At 48.1% G+C, this 19,447-nt stretch overlaps 1 protein-coding gene across 2 annotated transcripts; it reads right to left on the bottom strand.

The window, feature by feature from the left end:
* Nucleotides 1-312: 312 nt before the first annotated feature.
* Nucleotides 313-14,515, bottom strand: ARPC3 (actin related protein 2/3 complex subunit 3). 2 transcript variants are annotated; one of them, XM_032958037.2, is made up of 7 exons: nucleotides 14,219-14,515; nucleotides 10,235-10,334; nucleotides 8,453-8,529; nucleotides 7,421-7,489; nucleotides 6,649-6,775; nucleotides 3,291-3,385; nucleotides 313-1,067 (listed from the first exon to the last, which is right to left on the bottom strand). In XM_032958037.2, exons 1-7 carry the CDS (start codon nucleotides 14,222-14,224, stop codon nucleotides 1,005-1,007), a joined length of 537 nt encoding a protein of 178 aa, XP_032813928.1. In that variant the 5' UTR covers nucleotides 14,225-14,515; the 3' UTR covers nucleotides 313-1,004. The 2 variants fall into 2 exon arrangements, with proteins under 2 accessions (XP_032813928.1, XP_032814003.1); XM_032958112.2 differs by lacking the exons at nucleotides 313-1,067; nucleotides 3,291-3,385 and adding an exon at nucleotides 4,869-5,014 and having other exon boundaries at nucleotides 14,219-14,334.
* Nucleotides 14,516-19,447: the final 4,932 nt, after the last annotated feature.

Raw genomic sequence — 19,447 nt, 5'->3', positions numbered from 1 at the left:
CTGCTTGCCCTGTAGAGTTTTTTTTGCGGTTTTTTTTTTTGGGATGATCATTTTAAAAAGGTTTAATGGAAAAAACTAGAAAAAAGTACATTTACGAACGAACGGTGGAATTGATGGTTAATAAAGAAGTGGAATGGGAATGTTAAAACCTCGGTCAGGATGTGTTTGTCGAAGCGAGCGTCGCACCACCACGATGAGCGCGCTTTGGTGCGTTTTTAAACAAGTGCACGACTACCACGTTAACAGCACCGACGACTCCCCCCCCCCCCCCCCCCCACAGTAGCGCACAAGGAACATGTCAGTGAATCGAGCTGTGAAACGAGCAGACAGAGTTTATTGAAAAATTGTTCGCAAGTGTACAAAGATACAGACACGCACACCAACACACACGCTGGATGAACGACATGTCCTGGAGACGTCTCTCATCGCCCCACCTTATCGCCCCATCTCGTCGTCGCCCGATCGCCCCTTAACCCCAACCCCAGCCTCGTTGCTCACCGCGGCAACATCGCCCAAACCTTGGTCTGGCGGAGAGGGATGGACTTGGGTTTGGTGTTAAAGAGAGATTTTAGGGCCGTTTAAGGGACATTCAGGGTTTATTTATTTAGAGCTGAGAGGTTTAAAGCCGGGTTTTGATGGCTAAAGTCTGTATGAGCTGGGGTTAATGCTGGGCAGAGCCAGGGTAGGGGGGCTGGGTGTATGTTTTAATATAAACCGGGTTAGAACCAGACATGCGTTAAATTGGCATTAGCACCAGGATTAATTGTGCAAGCAACGGACTGGGTTCAATGTTAATCCAAGCTTATTGGCCGTGGTTAGAGCTAAGCTGAGATCGAGTTGGGCGGTTTAAGATAAAGCTGGGTTTTATTAATTAGGGCCGGGGTTTAGGATAAAGCTGGGTTGAGTGCAGGGTGTAAAGAGTCGTGTGAAACCAGGCTTCGGGGCTTTGTCGTAAGCCTCAGGGTGACGCCCGACGCGGTCTCCGCCGTGCCGCCCGGACTGTGCTACTGTCCCGGTGCCGACAGGGACTTGTTCATGAACTGCCTCTTCACGAAGCACATCCACCACTGCAACACCGATAAACACGTGCACGCACCACACACGCACACGCACGCACGCACACGCACGCACGCGCACCACACACGGATACAAACGCACAAACATTGATGGATGCACTCACGACCGCACACAAAATGCGTATAACGCAAGCACGCACGAGGACACAATAAGCGACCGCCATTTGCCACTAAGTGGCGGTGACATCGCCACGGCGCTTGTGCCAGGCTGTGTGCGCACTTCCAAGGCCTCGTGAAGTGTCTAACGCCCGCTGGCAGGTCAGAGGACAGATCCAGGTGCCGTGGGTTGACCGACTGAGAAGAAGACAGACAACGATCCCCCCCCCCCCCCCCCCCATACAGTAAAACCTTGGATCGCGAGCAGAATTCGTTCCGGAAACGTGTTTTGTAATCCAAAGCTCTCGTATATCAAAGCACTCGTATGTCAGTTGTGATCACGTGACGCTCGGCAGTACAAAGCGTCGATACGTACTACTACTCGTATTGCAAGACCCTCGCTCGTTTATCAAATTAATATTTATTTAAAATGTTTTGCTCGTCTTGCAAACCACTCGCAGACCGAGTTACTCGCAATCCAAGGTTTTACTGTGTCGCCTTAACAGACTGTTTCGGCAAGTGCTGTTAGTGAGCAGCTGCGAAGGGCGGCACGGCACACGAGGGGGTGGGGGAGCCAACATCAAGCCCCGGCCGCCTTCGTCTCCCTAGCGGCGATGTTCGCACAACGCAATAGGTACTCATTTGAGGCCGAGTCGACCTAGGGGAGGGGCCAGGACCGATTCAGATAATCGTCACTGGTGTTGGCCCGTGAGCGGACAATCGAACTCGGGTCGCCAAGTTCAAGCGCAGCGCGCTAACCGCTGCACCACCGCTCCCTCCAAATCCGAATAAGCACGCGCGCAAAATCCGGCCCCCACCGCTCCCCCGCACGCATGCGTACAAACGGAAACACGCACGCGCACTCGCATGTACGTACACACAGGCGCGCATGGACGTGCACACAAAGCGCTCGTGAGACTAAACGAGCAAACGAATGCACAAAATGCGTGCACAACACAAGTGGCCTAATGAAGCACACACATGGACAAACAAAACGGAGCATCCCCTGTATAGCCTTAGCAGGCCCTTGGGGGCAAAGTGCCATTCAAAGGGGAAACTGGAGAATCTTTGTCTTGTGTGCGCCACAAACCCCGTGATCTAAGAAGTCCGATGCTTGGCCGTGGATAATATCAGTGTGGCGTGATATCCGACCTCCTCTTGGATCCTATTATTCACCAACCAGCATTGCCCAGCAAAGTGAAGAATGGTCGAACAACTAACTCCCTTGACCAATACGGAATGGTGAAGCTTTCATCTAGTCAAGGTTTGAAAGGGGCAGGAATGCACGCGATTTATGTACATGTTATGATATTTATGTGCATTATATATTATTTATGTATATGTGCAAATAAGTGTGCGCGTATGTAGTGCGTGTACAGGACTCGTTGTGCACGAGCATATAGTGCGTGTGAGTACGTGCAAGATCGTGCATGTACTCTGCATGTGTGTACAAGTTGGACATACCACGTCGTGTGTATCGTATGAACATGTTGGCTACATACGGTGTGAAAGAACTTCAACATACACACACGTTTATGAATGAGCGGTGCACGTGCGCGCGTATGTTTTTAAAGGTAAAGGGGGCAGCCCTGGAATTTGCGTGCACACGCCACTGCAGGGTGAAGGCTCTCCACTAGGGGAAGCTCCAGCGAGGCCCTCCAGGAGGTGGATAGCCGCCCCAGTCTTCCACACTGCGCAGACATCTCGTAAGAGGTGGGAGTACCCATTTATACTGCTGGGTAAACACGCAGTGAATGGGGGGAGGGGGGATTTATGTAACTTGCTCCTTGCTTCAATTTCCGTGCCAGGAGATGAAATCGAACTTGCTAACTGTGGATTTCAAGTCCCCGGTGCTCACCATTTCACCACAACAGTTTCCCTGCATATTTGTGTATCAGTGTAAGTATGTGTGTGCGTATACTCTGTGCGGTCGGGCGTGGTGCTGGCCATCCACCCCCTCGTGTGTTATGCCGGCCTTCGGAGGTGCTGCTCACTAACAGCACTTGCCGCTCCAACAGTCTGCTACAAGCTAGCTATACGAGGAATCTTTGTCTATATTTATTTGGTATACTTTGTGCATGTGCACACACTGTGAGTATGTACTGTGCGTGATCTTACCTTGCTGGGTTTGTCCGTGGCCGGGTCAAACACGCGCTCACACAAACGCAGCCCCGTCTCCTGCCTCAACTGCTGCAGGTAGCCCCTCATCATCTCTACACACAGCACACAGGTAACCTCTCATCAGCTCTACACACAGTACACAGGTAACCTCTCATCATGTCTACACACAGTACACAGGTAACCCCTCATCATCTCTACACACAGTACACAGGTAACCCCTCAACATCTCTACACAGTACACAGGTAACCTCTCATCATCTCTACACACAGGACACAGGTAACCTCTCATCATGTCTACACACAACACACAGGTAACCCCCCAACATCTCTACACACAGTACACAGGTAACCCCTCAACATCTCTACACACAGTACACAGGTAACCCCTCATCATTTCTACACACAGTACACAGGTAACCTCTCAAAATGTATACACACAGCACACAGGTAACTCCTCATCATTTCTACACACAGCACACAGGTAACCTCTCTACACACAGTACACAGGTAACCTCTCGTGTCTACACACAGTACACAGGTAACCTCTCATCATCTCTACACACAGTACACAGGTAACCTCTCATCATGTCTACACACAGGACACAGGTAACCTCTCATCGTGTCTACACACAGTACACAGGTAACCTCTCATCATCTCTACACACAGTACACAGGTAACCTCTCATCATGTCTACACACAGTACACAGGTAACCCCTCATCTCTACACACAGCACACAGGTAACCTCTCATCATCTCTACACACAGTACACAGGAAACCTCTCATCATGTCTACACACAGCAAACAGTTAACCTCTCATCATCTCTACACACAGTACACAGGTAACCTCTCATGTCTACACACAGTACACAGGTAACCTCTGATCATGTCTACACACAGTACACAGGTAACCTCTCATGTCTACACACAGCACACAGGTAACCCCTCATCATCTCTACACACAGTACACAGGTAACCTCTCATCATCTCTACACACAGTACACAGGTAACCCCTCAACATCTCTACACACAGGACACAGGTAACCTCTCATCATTTCTACACACAGCACGCAGGTAACCTCTCATGTCTACACACAGCACACAGGTAACCCCTCATCATCTCTACACACAGTACACAGGTAACCTCTCATCATCTCTACACACAGTACACAGGTAACCTCTCATCATGTTTACACACAGTACACAGGTAACCTCTCATGTCTACACAGCAAACAGGTAACCTCTCATCATGTCTACACACAGCACACAGGTAACCCCTCATCATCTCTACACACAGTACACAGGTAACCTCTCATCATGTTTACACACAGTACACAGGTAACCTCTCATCATGTCTACACAGTACACAGGTAACCTCTCATCATGTCTACACACAGTACACAGGTAACCTCTCATCATGTCTACACACAGTACACAGGTAACCCCTCATCATCTCTACACACAGCACGCAGGTAACCTCTCATCATGTCTACACACAGTACACAGGTAACCTCTCATCATGTCTACACACAGTACACAGGTAACCTCTCATCATCTCTACACACAGTACACAGGTAACCTCTCATCATCTCTACACACAGTACACAGGTAACCTCTCATCATGTTTACACACAGTACACAGGTAACCTCTCATGTCTACACAGCAAACAGGTAACCTCTCATCATGTCTACACACAGCACACAGGTAACCCCTCATCATCTCTACACACAGTACACAGGTAACCTCTCATCATGTTTACACACAGTACACAGGTAACCTCTCATCATGTCTACACAGTACACAGGTAACCTCTCATCATGTCTACACACAGTACACAGGTAACCTCTCATCATGTCTACACACAGTACACAGGTAACCTCTCATCATGTCTACACACAGTACACAGGTAACCTCTCATCATGTCTACACACAGTACACAGGTAACCTCTCATCATGTCTACACACAGTACACAGGTAACCTCTCATCATGTCTACACACAGTACACAGGTAACCTCTCATCATGTCTACACACAGTACACAGGTAACCTCTCAACATCTCTGCACACAGTACACAGGTAACCTCTCATCATCATTACAAACACAGCACACGCAGTCACTATTAACCACAGTACACAGACAAGTGCAGCACACACAGCGCACAGCAAGCACAGTGTGCAGTGAACGGCACAGACACAAGTAGCCCCTCAACACTTCTACAGACCGCAGGACTCCACACTCTTTGGCACGCTTTCCCACCTGATGACGGACGCTTGTGTTGCGCCCGAAACGTCGTTGCCGATTTCATTTTATACCTCCGTGACTTTACCGACAGAATCAAAGCGTATACCTCTACAGGTGTACTGATCACACATTCAACACAGTGCGCGCAGCACTGTAGGGAGCGCTGTGGCCACACCCAAGGAGACACCCCCACCTTCGGTTAGCACGGTTGTCTACTTTCTAGCGGAACCGCTTAACTTCAGCCCAACGCTTCGCACTTCTGTGCCGCCCTGTGCCACGGCGGCGCGTCATGTCGTGTTGTCACGTGCCACTGCGTTGTCACCGATGTTGAACTTCTTTTGCGCCGTGCGCTGCCAACTGTGCGAATCGGTAGGTGTTTGTTGCCTGTTGGCAATGCCAATTCTCTCTCTCTCTATCTCTCTTTACCACATCCAAGCGGGCACTGTAGCATACTGCTCACTGGTGTTCACTCAGTACCTTACTGCTTTTGGGACCCGCAGAGGGCAGTGAGGCAGTGCCCGCCAAGCTGGTAGCGTCATAACACCGTGTTGCCGCATTATGTTACGTCATCCTAGAGTAAAACTAAACTATTTCATTGACCAGGTAAAGCTCACCGAGCTATATGCTCTTTTTCAGAGGGAGACCTGGCCACACGTTGTAGCTCATCATCAAAGCGAATTATCACTACTTGGCAATGTACAGTAGCAAGCAAGATAACCTCAGCACATGTTTGTGAATGTGGAGGGCAAAAGCGGAGGACCCGCACGGGAGAGCACGCAAATTCAAACTATACAGGCGTCAAGGACGGCACCAAACCCACGACCCTACTGCGTACCAGGCGAGGGAGATAACATCTCGTCACCGCGGCGCCCCCACGCTGCGTTCCCCGGCATCTCGTCGTGACGCCGCGATGTGCTACGTCGCAGCGTCAGTGTGCTGCGTGGCATCGCGCTGTCACGTGGCGTCGCAACAACCCGTGCCCTCGTGTCAGGCTGCCCTGCCACGCCGCGCTCCCCGGCGTCGTGGCGTGGCGCGACAACGCGTTCCAAGTCGGGCGCGTAGCGGACGGGGGGTTGTCGGGTGCGGTAGCGCGGCCGCGCGGCGGTGCCTCACCCTCCTCGGCGCGCCCGCTGGGCTTGGCGTACATGGCGTTGAGGGGAAAGCCGCCTTCTCCGGGGATGGGGAAGTTCGTGATGCCCAGGGAGTACATCTCCTTCTCTCCCTGGCCCTTGGACGTGCACTGCGCCAACACCATCGACAACATCGACACCCGTCAGCGGCCAACAACATCAAGACCAATGCAAATAATGCCGGCACAACAACGCTGACTGACGAGCAACATGAACGGGATCAACGTGAACGTCATCAGTGTCAGGACTGTGAACGCCGTCACCACCAACGTCGTCGTCAACGGTGATAATCCGACATCATCGCTACCAATATCACATCAACTCTATCAACTTCCACTCCATAAGCATCGTCGTCATCATTATCAGCAACATGAAAGATCCCGCGCATAGCCTTTAACAGATTGTTAGGGAAAGTGCTGTTAACGGGCATCTATGAAGGCCCGCACGGCACACGAGGGGGTGGCTTGTAAAAACCACGCCCGGCCACCTTTGTCTCCCCAGTGGTGATATTTACATACCACACCAGGTATTCATTTGAGGCTGAGTCAACCTAAGGGAGACCCAGGACCGGTTCCAATAATCATCACTGGTGTTGGCCATAAGCGGGAATCGAACCTGGGTCATCGGGTTCGCAGCGCAGCGCACCAATCGCTACATCACCACCATCAACACCAACATCCCATCAACTAAGCCAATATTAACAAACTATCAACATCGTCACCACTACCAACATCATCATCACCAACATCACGCACCTTCTGCAGTTTCTTGAGGCACTCGGTGATGTAAAGAGTCACGTAGATCAGAGTGCGGTCTGCCTCATTCTGAAAACGCACACAAAAACAAAGATCCCCCGTATAGCCTTAAAAGACTGTTGCAGCAAGTGCTGTTAGTGAGCACCTGTGAAGGCCAGTACGGCACACGAAGGGGTTGGTGGCCAGCACCACGCCCGGCCGCCTTGATCTCCCTAGAGGCGACGTTTACACATCGCACTAGGTACTCATTTAGGGCTGAGTCGACCTAAGGGAGGCCCATGACCAGTTCAGATAATCGTCACTGTGTTGGCCATGAGCGGGAATCGAATTCGGGTTTCCAGGTTTGTAGTACGGCGCACTAACCGCTACAATATCGCACACACACAGACACATGGAGACACACAGAGACATGGAGATAGACACGGAGATAGACACAGAGACACATGCACACACACAGAGACACACATTGACAATTCGGGTTTTTCAGGTTTGTAGTGCGCGCACTAACCCTTACACTATCGCACACACACAGACACACGGAGACATGGAGATAGACACGGAGATAGACACAGAGACACATGCACACACACAGAGACACACATTGACAATTCGGGTTTCCAGGTTTGTAGTGCGCGCACTAACCCTTACACTATCGCACACACACAGACACACGGAGACATGGAGACAGACACGGAGATAGACACAGAGACACATGCACACACACAGAGACACACATTGACAATTCGGGTTTCCAGGTTTGTAGTGCGGCGCACGAACCATTACACCACCGATCCCTCTGAATCTGAACACACACACACAATCCAGCCGCAGATGCGATATATTTTATAATAGATGCTGATTGAGTTGATGTGGACATATAAACTGGTGATGGCTAATATAAATGGCGGTGATGGCGATAAAGGTTTGGATGATGGCGATGTAGATGGTGATGGAGTCGATGGCGATGACATTGATGGTGGGCGATAGTGATGCAGGCGAGGATGGCGATGGCAAATGTGGTGGACGTATCACCTTGATCTCGTAGTTCTTGAAAAACACATTCGCCTTGAAGTACATGATGGCTTCATCAATGATGTCCATCTCCCTAGCTAAGTACCACACGCAAACACACACAGAATCACGTACAAGTCAATATCAAACCTCCAATGAGCCGCTGTGACGTCATCAGCACCACTACCATCCGGCTTCAAATCTTCCCCACGATCACCTCCCTCTCGGTGCCAAACAAATACCAGGATCTCAGAAACGTGTCTTCCTCCATCCTACCTTACTCCTTGCAAACTCAGCTTGATGATTACACACTTTCCTACCACTTTGCGTTGCGAACCCCTAAGTCGCTCACCCTTTCCTACCATGAACGTCCTCACATCCCCAGCATGCACCGATATATTCAACGCAGCGCACACAGACGTTAAACGTTGGCTTTAAATTCGTTGAGAAAAATCGAACTTACATTCTTCTCCCCCCCCCTCACCCCCCACCCCCATTGGAAAGCATTGGAGAGCAGGGATCGCTTTGACAGATATTTCTATTTTAACACTCAAAAGGGGAAATGGGTTGTTTGAGGAGACGCTCAAGTCAGGGACCCCCAGTGTCTGGCCTCGGTGCCTAAACACTGCCAAGAGCCTGCACTCTTCCAGCCAAGGCCTTCGATAAACAACCCTGCATTTAATTACGTTTCATTTATATTTCAGTAAGCGCCCGTCACAGAACACGAAGCGTAATGCGGCGGAGGGGATATACAGAAACTCCGCGGGCAGCAGGCCAGACACTCTCCTGCGCTCCGACACTTCGAGGAGGGAAGAGGTTTGGCTCACTGCCCCCAGTGGGGACCGCGAGCGGGGTACATGGACTCTTATGTGGTAGAGGGGAAGGTAGGGGAAGAATAACTTGACGGATGCAGGTGGGAGAAGGGGGGGAAAGGGGGGGGGGGCAATCTTGGATAATTTGAACACTCCACATTTGCTACATGCGAAACGATTTCTTCGCAAGAAAGTTGTGTTTGGAAAGAAGTGATGTCAGAGCTTCCACAGTCAGCTTGTGGTGGTTTTCCAGGCGAGAGAAGCCAATTTTGGTGATAGACGGTCACTCCATAAACGTTTGTATTCAGAAAGCATCAAACTCATTTGAGATATTGTGTGTGTTAGTCAGTGATGCAGTGTTGGGCCAGATTGAAACTTTTAGGCTGGCCTGCCTACAATAAATCCTGGATATAACCAGACTAGACTGTGTCAGGAGCTCACAGATCCTTGAAAGATCTGGACACAGTCCCATCAGTGAGCTCTCTGGCAGGCGAAGTTGCATTGGTTGGGTCAAATCGCCCGCATGCCCAGCCACCGCAAGCCCAAACAACTTCTTTTTGGCTGGATAGAAGGGGCTAAACAGGGTGCGGCACAGGTTAAAGAAAAGAAGGGCTGATGTGATACAAGAGGATATGGAGTTGAGTGGACTTGCCGATGGCTGGTACTTATGCGATCAAGATCAGCTTCTGTGGAGGAGGCTCCTAAAGGATGCTATTGGGCAGTTGGAGGTAGTTGCCCTCCAACAACAACGATTGGCAGAAGAATGACACTCACAATGAATGGAGTACTGGGCGGCTACAATGCAGCAAGTTGGCACAGGTGAGAGAGCATCTGTCAGTCATCTCTAAGAGCTAACCCATAACACCTGGGTCTGTCCCATGACCTCCTGCCAGCAGTGAGCCTTCGACACTTTACGTGGCATCATGGTGCACCTATCACTGTGGTAACGTCACCGCGGTGTGTGCAAATCATTGTGCAGGGGTTCACTCACTTTCTTTGGGAGCAGGGCCCTTGAACTGGGTCTTCAGTGGGAGTAAAGACATATTCCCCACCATCCGGTTATCGGACTCCTGCAGGCTCGAGTGATAGGCCTGAGCACACAGCACACAAAGATGCTAGCAAGCGACTATGATGTTGGAGTCCTGCTCACGGCCGCTGATGTTGGCCGTGAGCAGGACTCTTACTCGGGTCGCCGGGTTCGTAGGGCAGCGCGATAAACACTACGCAACCGCTCCCCATGGAGAATCCGAAAAGACAAAGATCCCCCGTATAGCATTAACATACTTTCGGGACAAGTGCTGTTAGCGAAAATTGTGCTGACCACCCACGACGGGGTGGGTGGTCACCACAACTTGTCTCTCAAGTGGCAATGTTTACACACCGTTCTGGGTACTCATTTGAGGACGGGTCGACCTAGGGGAGGCCCTGGACCGGTTCAAATATTCGCCACTGTCTGAGGGTCCTGAATTCTGGCCGTGCGGGGTTCGTAGCGCAGCGCGCAAACCACTACATTACCGCTCCCCACAACACACAAGCATGTGTACCATCACAAACACCGCATTCGCGTGAAAAGATGCCAAAACTTCCACCAACACGTACACACACGCACACACACAGGGCGCACTCCCGACCCTGACAACCTGCTGTATTATTTGGAGTTTGCGGTGTCTCTCTCCCCATGGTTGCGTGGATTTTTCTCCGAGTCCTCCGGGTTTTTCCCTTCATATTTAGAATCATGCGTTTTGAGTATTCGGCTGCTATAAATTGCCACGTGATAGGCCACTTCATTGGGCTATCATTTGTGGCCAGGTCGCTTCTGAAAAAACTGCTTATGTAGCTTCAGTGGGCAATACTTGGTAGAATATCGATCGTATTTTGGTTTTTCTCAACGCTCCCCCTACGCTTTGCAATGCTTCCTCAATGCTTCCCTTACACTCCCGTTTTGCTCACCAATGCTTCCTCCATGCTTCGTCAACGCTCCCCCTACGAAATTTTGATTTGAAGCTTTCGTGACCGCAGGGATTTATATTCTTGGTTCTGTCGGTAAAGTCACCACGTAGAAGGGAAACAATAAAATAATAAAAATATAAAACAACAAAATTCTCACGACGTTTCGACTGCAACACAAGCAATCATCATCAGGTGTGAAAACCACAGCAAGAAAATTTGAAAAAAGTGGCCACTTTTATTGTTTTATATTTTTATTATTTTATTGTTTCCGTTCATCGTGACTTTACCGAAAGAACCAAGAATATGCTCCCGCTACGCTTTGCAATGCTTCCTCTATGCTCTATGCTTCGTCAATGCTCCCCCGTGTCTCCCCATACCCCCCTCTTGAGATTGGTGCCAGAGAGATGTGGCACTATCTCATTAGATCTCCTTTGCCAGTTCCAAAATATAATAGGGTTTTTCTCCTTTTTTCTGGCAACAAAACTGAAACCTTTTTACAAGGATTCATGTCTGCATTAACCACAATACTTGCAGTCAAATGCAAACAAAAACATAGTGCATTGTTTCTAGATTTGAAGCTTTTGTGACTGCAAGGATTCATACCCTTTGGTTTTATTCGGTAAAGTCACGTTGGTAAAATAAAATAAAATCAAAGAAAACAATTAAATCACGACGTTTCGGAGGCAACACAAGCTTCCGTCTTCAGGTGGAATAGTCACAGCAGAAAATCTGTGTTAAGTACACAGCTCTGAGACCATCGGGTTTATATATAGGTTCGGGGGGGGGGGGAGGAGTCAGAAAGGGGCGTGGGTGGGTGGGAGGGCTGAGTCAAGCCGCCTTTTGTTAAGCTGCAGGGGGGTCGGGAAGAGGCTGTGGGTGCCAACAAATGCGGCTAAAACCCCTTTTTGTTGTCCTGACGGGGGGGTTTGGGGGAAGGCGATGGCGGGCGAGTAAGCCCCATTTAAAAAAAACCGAAAAGATCTAAAGTTTGGCATACCACCACTGAAAATTGCTGTACAATTAAAAGGCAGCTAACGTTTGACTTGATTCATAACATCTTTCCAATGGCTGCTTAATTTGAAACCATCCTCTCGGTTGAAGTTGTGTCTGTGTTTGTATATCTGGATGGCCTCGTGGAGAAATCTCTGATAATAACCGGTAAGTTGGCAGAGTACCTTGGTATCGGAGAAAACAATATCATAACCCACAGCGTTGTAACAGTGATCAGCCACGGCAGAAGAATTCGTTCTGCCGTGTTTCAAATCTGATTTGTGCTCGCGAATTCGGGGAGATGAAGCGACATATCTCTGACCGAATTCGCGAGCACAAATCAGATTTGAAACACGGCAGAAAGAATTCTTCTGCCGTAGCTGATCACTGTTACAACGCTGTGGGTTATCATGATATTGTTTTCTCCGATGTCAAGGTACTCTGCAAACCTACCGGTTATCATCAGAGATTTGTCCACGAGGCCATCCAGATATACAAACACAGACACAACTTCAACCGAGAGGATGGTTTCAAATTAAGCAACCATTGGAAAGATGTTATGAATCAAGCCAAACGTTTGCTGCCTTTTAATTGTACAGCAATCTTCAGTGGTGGTATGCCAAACTTTAGATCTTTTCGTTTTCAAAAATGGGGCTTACTCGCCTGCCATCGCCTGCCCCCCCCCCCAACCCCCCGTCAGCACAACAAAAAGGGGTTTTACCCGCATTTGTTGGCACCCACAGCCTCTTCCCGACCCCCCTGCAGCTTAACAAAAGGTGGCTTGACTCAGCCCTCCCACCCACCCTTAACATATATATATAAACCCGATCGTCTGAGGGCTGTGCACTTAACACAGATCTTCTGCTGTGACTGTTCCACCTGAAGACGGAAGCTTGCGTTGCCTCCGAGACGTCGTGATTTAATTGTTTTCTTTGATTTTATTTTATTTCTACCTACGTGACTTTACCGAATAAAACCAAAGAGTATAGTGGCATTGTCTTTGAGCTGTACGCCTTTTGGCGTCATCTGGTCGAGCACCAATTGGGTCGAGGCTCAAAAGAAAGCCGTCCCTTGGTGTGGACCAATCAGTTTCAAGGACAATGCCACATATACTATCATAGCATGTTTTTTGTTTGCATTTTGACTGCAGGTATTGTGGTTAATGCAGTAACATGAATCCTTGTATATATAAAAAAAAGGTTACAGTTTTGTTGCCAGAAAAAAACGGGGGAAAACCTCTATTATTAGACGTGGCACTACTCCGACCATAATGGCACAACGCTGCGGAAAGCGGAACCGAATTACGAAATGTCCAGTGGGAAATCTACGGGGCAAAGGACCGTGATGATGATGACGGTGATGATGACTCCCTCTATGCTTACCCATCCGCTACACCACCCCCCCCCGTGATTCTTCTAGAACTCTCCACGCTCCGTCCGTGTTCCTCCTCCTCTGCGCGTTTCCGCTTTGCATGCAGATCCCTCCCCTCTCCGCTACGTGTGGTGCAAAGCAGGCCCAGCGTACACCACAGCACACCGTTAAGACTCAATAAAAAAATAAAAAAATATAAAACAATTAAATTCTCACGACGGCAAAATTTTTTTTCACATTTAAAAAAAAAATTCAAATTTTTTGAAAAAAATATTTCTATGCCGTGGGGGTTTTTGTTTTTTACACCTGATGATGACGATTGCTCGCGTCGCAGTCGAAACGTCGTGAGAATTTTTTTGTGCTTTTATATTTTTATTATTTTATTGTTTCCCCTTCTTACGCGGTGGCGACTTTACCGAAAGAACCAAGAATATGAATCCCTCGTCCGCGAGTCTACCATCATGTTTAACCCCCCCCACCCCCCTACTAGGTGCGTGACGTCATTTATGGACGGCCCCATATGTTTTCCCCTTTAGGCTCCCCGCACGCTTCCCCGCTGCCAAGGGCCGGGGCCGGGGCGTGGTGGCAGCGTCGACCACGGGGGCCGCCGTCACGCCGCGAGCCAGACACAGCGCTCCTCCATCTCCCGGGCGCCCCGTCTCACCGGCATGATGACGGCAAACGGGCGGCGGCGGCGACGAGGAAGAGACGAGGTGGAGGAGACGAGGTGGAGGAGACGAGGAGGAGGAGACGAGGTGGAGGAGACGAGGAGGAGGAGACGAGGTGGAGGAGACGAGGAGGAGGAGACGAGGTGGAGGAGGAGACGAGGAGGAGGAGACGAGGAGGAGGAGGAAGAGACGAGGAGGAGGAGGAGGAAGAGACAAGGAGGAGGAAGAGACGAGGTGGAGGAGGAGACGAGGAGGAGGAAGAAACGAGGCGCTGCACGAACGTCCGCTGCCGCTCAGCCACTTCCCACCGCTTCACTTCCGCGTGTCTCCGTGACGTCACGCGTCAGTCCGCTCTCCCCCCCCTTCGATTTCACGAAATTCGATTTCGTGCGGCCGATCGATTGCACGGCCGCGGGAATCGGTTGCTGTTTTGTGCGCGTGCGCTTTGTGGGTACGGTACCAACTCAACGCTTGGTTCGAGAGCGTCCCAGGTACGGGATAAATCACGGCGTTTAATAATCGAAAGCAATCGAATACGTCATTCGATGTACGTTATCTCGAGCGTAGTAATCTATTTGCGTTTGAAAATCGAAATCGATTCTTCTCCTCCCACCCCCCGCGGTTATTTCCTGCCCTGACTCGGGGCTCCGTGGCGTCATTTCCGCGAAGCACGCCCCTCGCTATAAAATAAAAGCGACATGACGTCACTCCGGGGTGAGCGCGAGCCACCGCCCAAATCTACAGATATAATGACGTCATCGCTCTAGCTAGGATACATCACCCACTAGTTTCAGTTTTTTCAGTTTATATTTATTTTGGTATAGCCCTGTGAGCCATTCGGCTCTTGAATCGGGTAACACCACAACAAACAAAAAAACACGAACAAGAACAACATCTTAAAGTGACTATGTGTGACTGTGCAAACAGAAAATCCATGAAAAAAAACAACAAAATATTCCAGAAAAAAGCACCGTACACCAACGCTGTGTGCAAAAAATCCCAGTGGGATGCAAGTCAAACCACAACAACCACAAGAAAACTTAGATTAAGGCCGTCAGTCTAACTCCGTACTACAACAAAACAAACATGTCCAAACCAAAAAAAAGTTTTCCAAATCACCAAAAAATAAAGCCATAATTGCAACGTAACAGTGATCACAGGGACTGTGACCGAATTTTTACAATAAACTACATAAATAACGTAACACAAAATCCAAGAGCCGTAGCTGGCTGCATGAGTTACTCCACAACAACAGAAGCATCAGTCGGAGTATCAAATTTTTCAATGCACCTTTAAGATCAGTACGCTAAATCAAAATACAGATAATACTTTGCTGCGTCATCCGGAGCGAAATATTTTATTTTATTTTACGCCAATGAATAGCAGTGGCAGCTAGGGGTGTACAACTCCTCTAGAGCAGTTTTGAGAGACGATCTCATTGGTAGCGATTCAAGTTGCAGTTTATTGGCAATAGCATTCCAGACCCTGGGGGCATCAATAGCAAATGCCCTTCCTCCGGTTTTTTGTACGGCAATAGGGAATGTGAAGCTGTTAGATGTGCGAAAACCTGAGGTCAAATTTGTTCTTTGAAACAGAGAGGAGATCCAGCAGGTAGTCTGCGGATTTTTTTGTAAGTACATCGTGAATAAATAAGATCTGGTGCACAAGCCGTCGAACATTAAGAGATGTTAAGTTTGACCCAATGTAGAGATCACAGCGGTGAGTCCTATATGGGCAGTTCAATGTAAATCTTAAGGCCGAGTGATAGATGGAATCAAGCTTCTTCAGTACAGTACTTGGGGCTGATTTATACACGATGTCACAGTAGTCAAGTAGAGGCAGTATGGTAGCTTTTACGCACTAATCGACGGTGACGGTGTTTCAGAACGTTCCTATGGCCGGAGTGTGGACAGGGTCGTCTGGAATGAATCGATCACACGCGGTTTTGTTGTTGCTTGACCATCCTGGTGAAGTATGGTCTGGGAGTGACTCATGCTGCCAGATATGGCTGCAAGTTTGGTCGTACAAGTTATGTATATCGTTTATTGTTAAATTTGAATCAAAGTTCCTACAATCACTGTTGTTACATTATCTTTGGTTCTATTGGGTAAAGTCACGTAGGTAAAAAATAAAATAACAAAAATCACGACATTTCGGCCACAACACAAGCAGCCTTCATCAGGTGAAGGGACGAGACTGTCTGGAGGACAGCGCTGGAGTGAAAAAAGCCACGCTCAGATCACGACCTTTTAAGCTGTGTGAGAAGAAACAAAGCACCTTGACAAAGGAATTAGCATAGAATTTAGCATTGAAATAGCTGAGTGATTAGCTTGTAACTGGTCACAGAAATAGCTATGTTAAAGTCAGAGCATATACATTCACCGAGGCACCTAGTACAAATCAAACAGGAGAATTTAGCGAAACACAACAACGCTCATACCGCGGACCTTTAAACTGTGTGCGAGCAAACAAGGTGTCCTGACAAAGAAATTAGCATAAAAATTAGCATTTGATTGGCCGATTTTAGAAAAGAGGTGGTGGAAATGCCGGTGGACTTGCCATTTGGCGCGGGGGGGGGGGGAGTTTACCTATTGATGGTGTGAAAAGGGAATTTATAAGAGCTGCGAAAGTTTGGGGTACTACTACTTGAAAAATATACTGTACCATTGAAATTAGTTTAATGTTTAGTTCGATTTAGAACATCTTTCCAATGGTTGCTTAATTTGAAACCATCTTCTCGGTTGAAATTGTGTCTGTGTTTGTAGATCTGAATTGCCTCGTGAACAAATCTCTGATAAAGACCCGTGGGTTTGCAAAGAACCTTGGTATCGGAGAAAATTATATCGTTATCACCCACTGCGTTGTAACAGCCACGGCAGAAGAATTCGTTTTGCCATGTTTCAAATCTGATTTGTGCTCGCGAATTCGGTCAGAGACATGTCGCTTTGTCTTCCCGATATAGCAATCACCGCAGGTACAACTCAGTTTGTAAACCCCGGGGTACTGTAAGTCAGCAATGACATCCTTCACGGATGGGATCAGATCACGAATTTTGTGTACTGTTTTGAACCGGACCTGGATCTTGTGTTTGTTTAGAATTTTGGAAACCTTTTTAGTAACGCCTGCTATATATGGTAGTGTGATGGTTTTGACCGGAGTATCAAGTGGTTGTTTCTGTATGGAGGGAGGAACAGCTTGGCGGATGGTACGGTCAGAGTAACCATTCCTTTTGAGGGCCAGGTGTACATGTTTTAATTCACTGGTCAGGTGGTGTTGGTCCGAAATGCAATGAGCCCTATGGTATAAAGTTTTGATGAGAGAATTCTTTTGGGCTTGGTGGTGGTGGGAATCAGGTTTCAAGTAGGAATCTGTGTGGGTGGGTTTCCTGTAGACAGAATGCCCCAATGAGCCATCAGGTCTCCTCTCAAACAGAACATCTAAGAATGGCAGCTTGCCATCTTTCTCCACTTCCATGGTGAATTTGATGGCAGGATGTCTGGAATTGATGTGGTGTAGGAAAAGGTTCAGAGCTGGGAGGCCATGTGGCCAAATGACGAAAGTGTCATCCACATATCTCTTCCACAGGGAAGGTCTGAGGGTGGAAGTCTGGATGGCGTCTGATTCAAATTTCTCCATGAAAATATTGGCTATCACTGGTGATACGGGGGATCCCTATGGGGTACCCTCATTTTGTTTGTAGAAGGAGCCATTCCAAGTAAAGTAGGTATTCTTGAGGCAGTGCCTAACCAGTGCAGGTGTGTCGGGGTCTAGTCCATGTTGGACCAAATTTTCAATTATTTCAATGGTATCAGGTACTGGGACCTTGGTGAACAAAGAGACCACATCGAAGCTGACAAGGATATCGTCAGGGGACAGTACAACGTCTTTGACCATAGAGACCAATTGGGCTGAGTTAAGTACTGCTGAGGCGGTCTTGCCAGTGAAAGGCAGCAAGGTATCTGACAGAAAACGGGCTAGTCTATATGTAGGGGAGTTGATCGTGGATACGATGGGTCGGAGTGTGGTGCCTTCTTTATGAATCTTGGGAAGACCATAGAATCTAGGGGGTCTTGCAGCAGAAGGTTTTAGGGAGGGACGTTTAGTTGGGTCGATTAGGGAGGTCGAACTTGTGATGATCTTGTTGGTTTTATCGCTAGGCTATTAGTAGGGTCATTTTTTTATTTTTTAGTAACTTCCATCGTTGAGCAGATTCTGGATTTTGTTGTTGTATGAATCTTTATCCATAATAACAGTAGCGTTGCCTTTATCGGCTGAGAGGATGACTATATCACTTCTGTTTTTTTTTAATTCGCGAGTTCAGAGCGTTCATTTTTGCTGATGTTACTAATGGGTTTCTTAGCATTCTTAAGAATAGTGGCTATTTCAGCTCTCGCAACGTCTGCTTGGATGTGTCCTACGCCTTTGAGGGCTACATCGACCTGAGAGATGATATCATGTACTGGTATGTGTTTTGGGGTGACAGCAAAATTTAGTCCCCTAGCCAGTACTGTTTTCAGATTGTCCGAAATCGGGGTGCTACTCTGATTAATGACGATTTTGTTAACATCTAGTTTTGTTATATGTGGAACTGTGTTCTTCTTTGATAGGTGGTTGAATTTAGAAATCAGGTTAGCTTTACATTTGACTGACAGTGACTCAGCAGAAGAAGCAGTCATGTTGTCTACGTGATTCCAATCAGAAGGTGACATTTTTTGTGTTAACATTAAATGAGCTTGTAGGAGAGTCCTGTCTAAAGCTCATTTCATGTTAACACAAAAAATGTCACCTTCTGATTGGAATCACGTAGACAACATGACTGCTTCTTCTGCTGAGTCACTGTCAGTCAAATGTAAAGCTAACCTGATTTCTAAATTCAACCACCTATCAAAGAAGAACACAGTTCCACATATAACAAAACTAGATGTTAATAAAATCGTCATTAATCAGAGTAGCACCCCGATTTCGGACAATCTGAAAACAGTACTGGCTAGGGGACTAAATTTTGCTGTCACCCCAAAACACATACCAGTACATGATATCATCTCTCAGGTCGATGTAGCCCTCAAAGGCGTAGGACACATCCAAGCAGACGTTGCGAGAGCTGAAATAGCCACTATTCTTAAGAATGCTAAGAAACCCATTAGTAACATCAGCAAAAATGAACGCTCTGAACTCGCGAATTAAAAAAAAACAGAAGTGATATAGTCATCCTCTCAGCCGATAAA

Source organism: Petromyzon marinus, chromosome 1 (genome assembly GCF_048934315.1).
Source record: "Petromyzon marinus isolate PM22_M1 ecotype Great Lakes invasive population chromosome 1, UKy_Petmar_22M1.pri1.0, whole genome shotgun sequence".
In the NCBI taxonomy this organism is placed as follows: Eukaryota; Metazoa; Chordata; class Hyperoartia; order Petromyzontiformes; family Petromyzontidae; genus Petromyzon; species Petromyzon marinus.
Note: the sequence above shows the minus strand (reverse complement) of the source record. Positions and strands in the feature narration are given on the sequence as shown.

Excerpts from the sequence above, each read along its gene's own strand:
- ARPC3 (XM_032958037.2), bottom strand. Across the intron at positions 7,490-8,452 it reads TCAAGAACTACGAGATCAAG|AATGAGGCAGACCGCACTCT; the intron begins GTGATACGTCCA and ends GTGCGTTTTCAG. Across the intron at positions 1,068-3,290 it reads CCACGGACAAACCCAGCAAG|TGGTGGATGTGCTTCGTGAA; the intron begins GTAAGATCACGC and ends TCGGTGTTGCAG.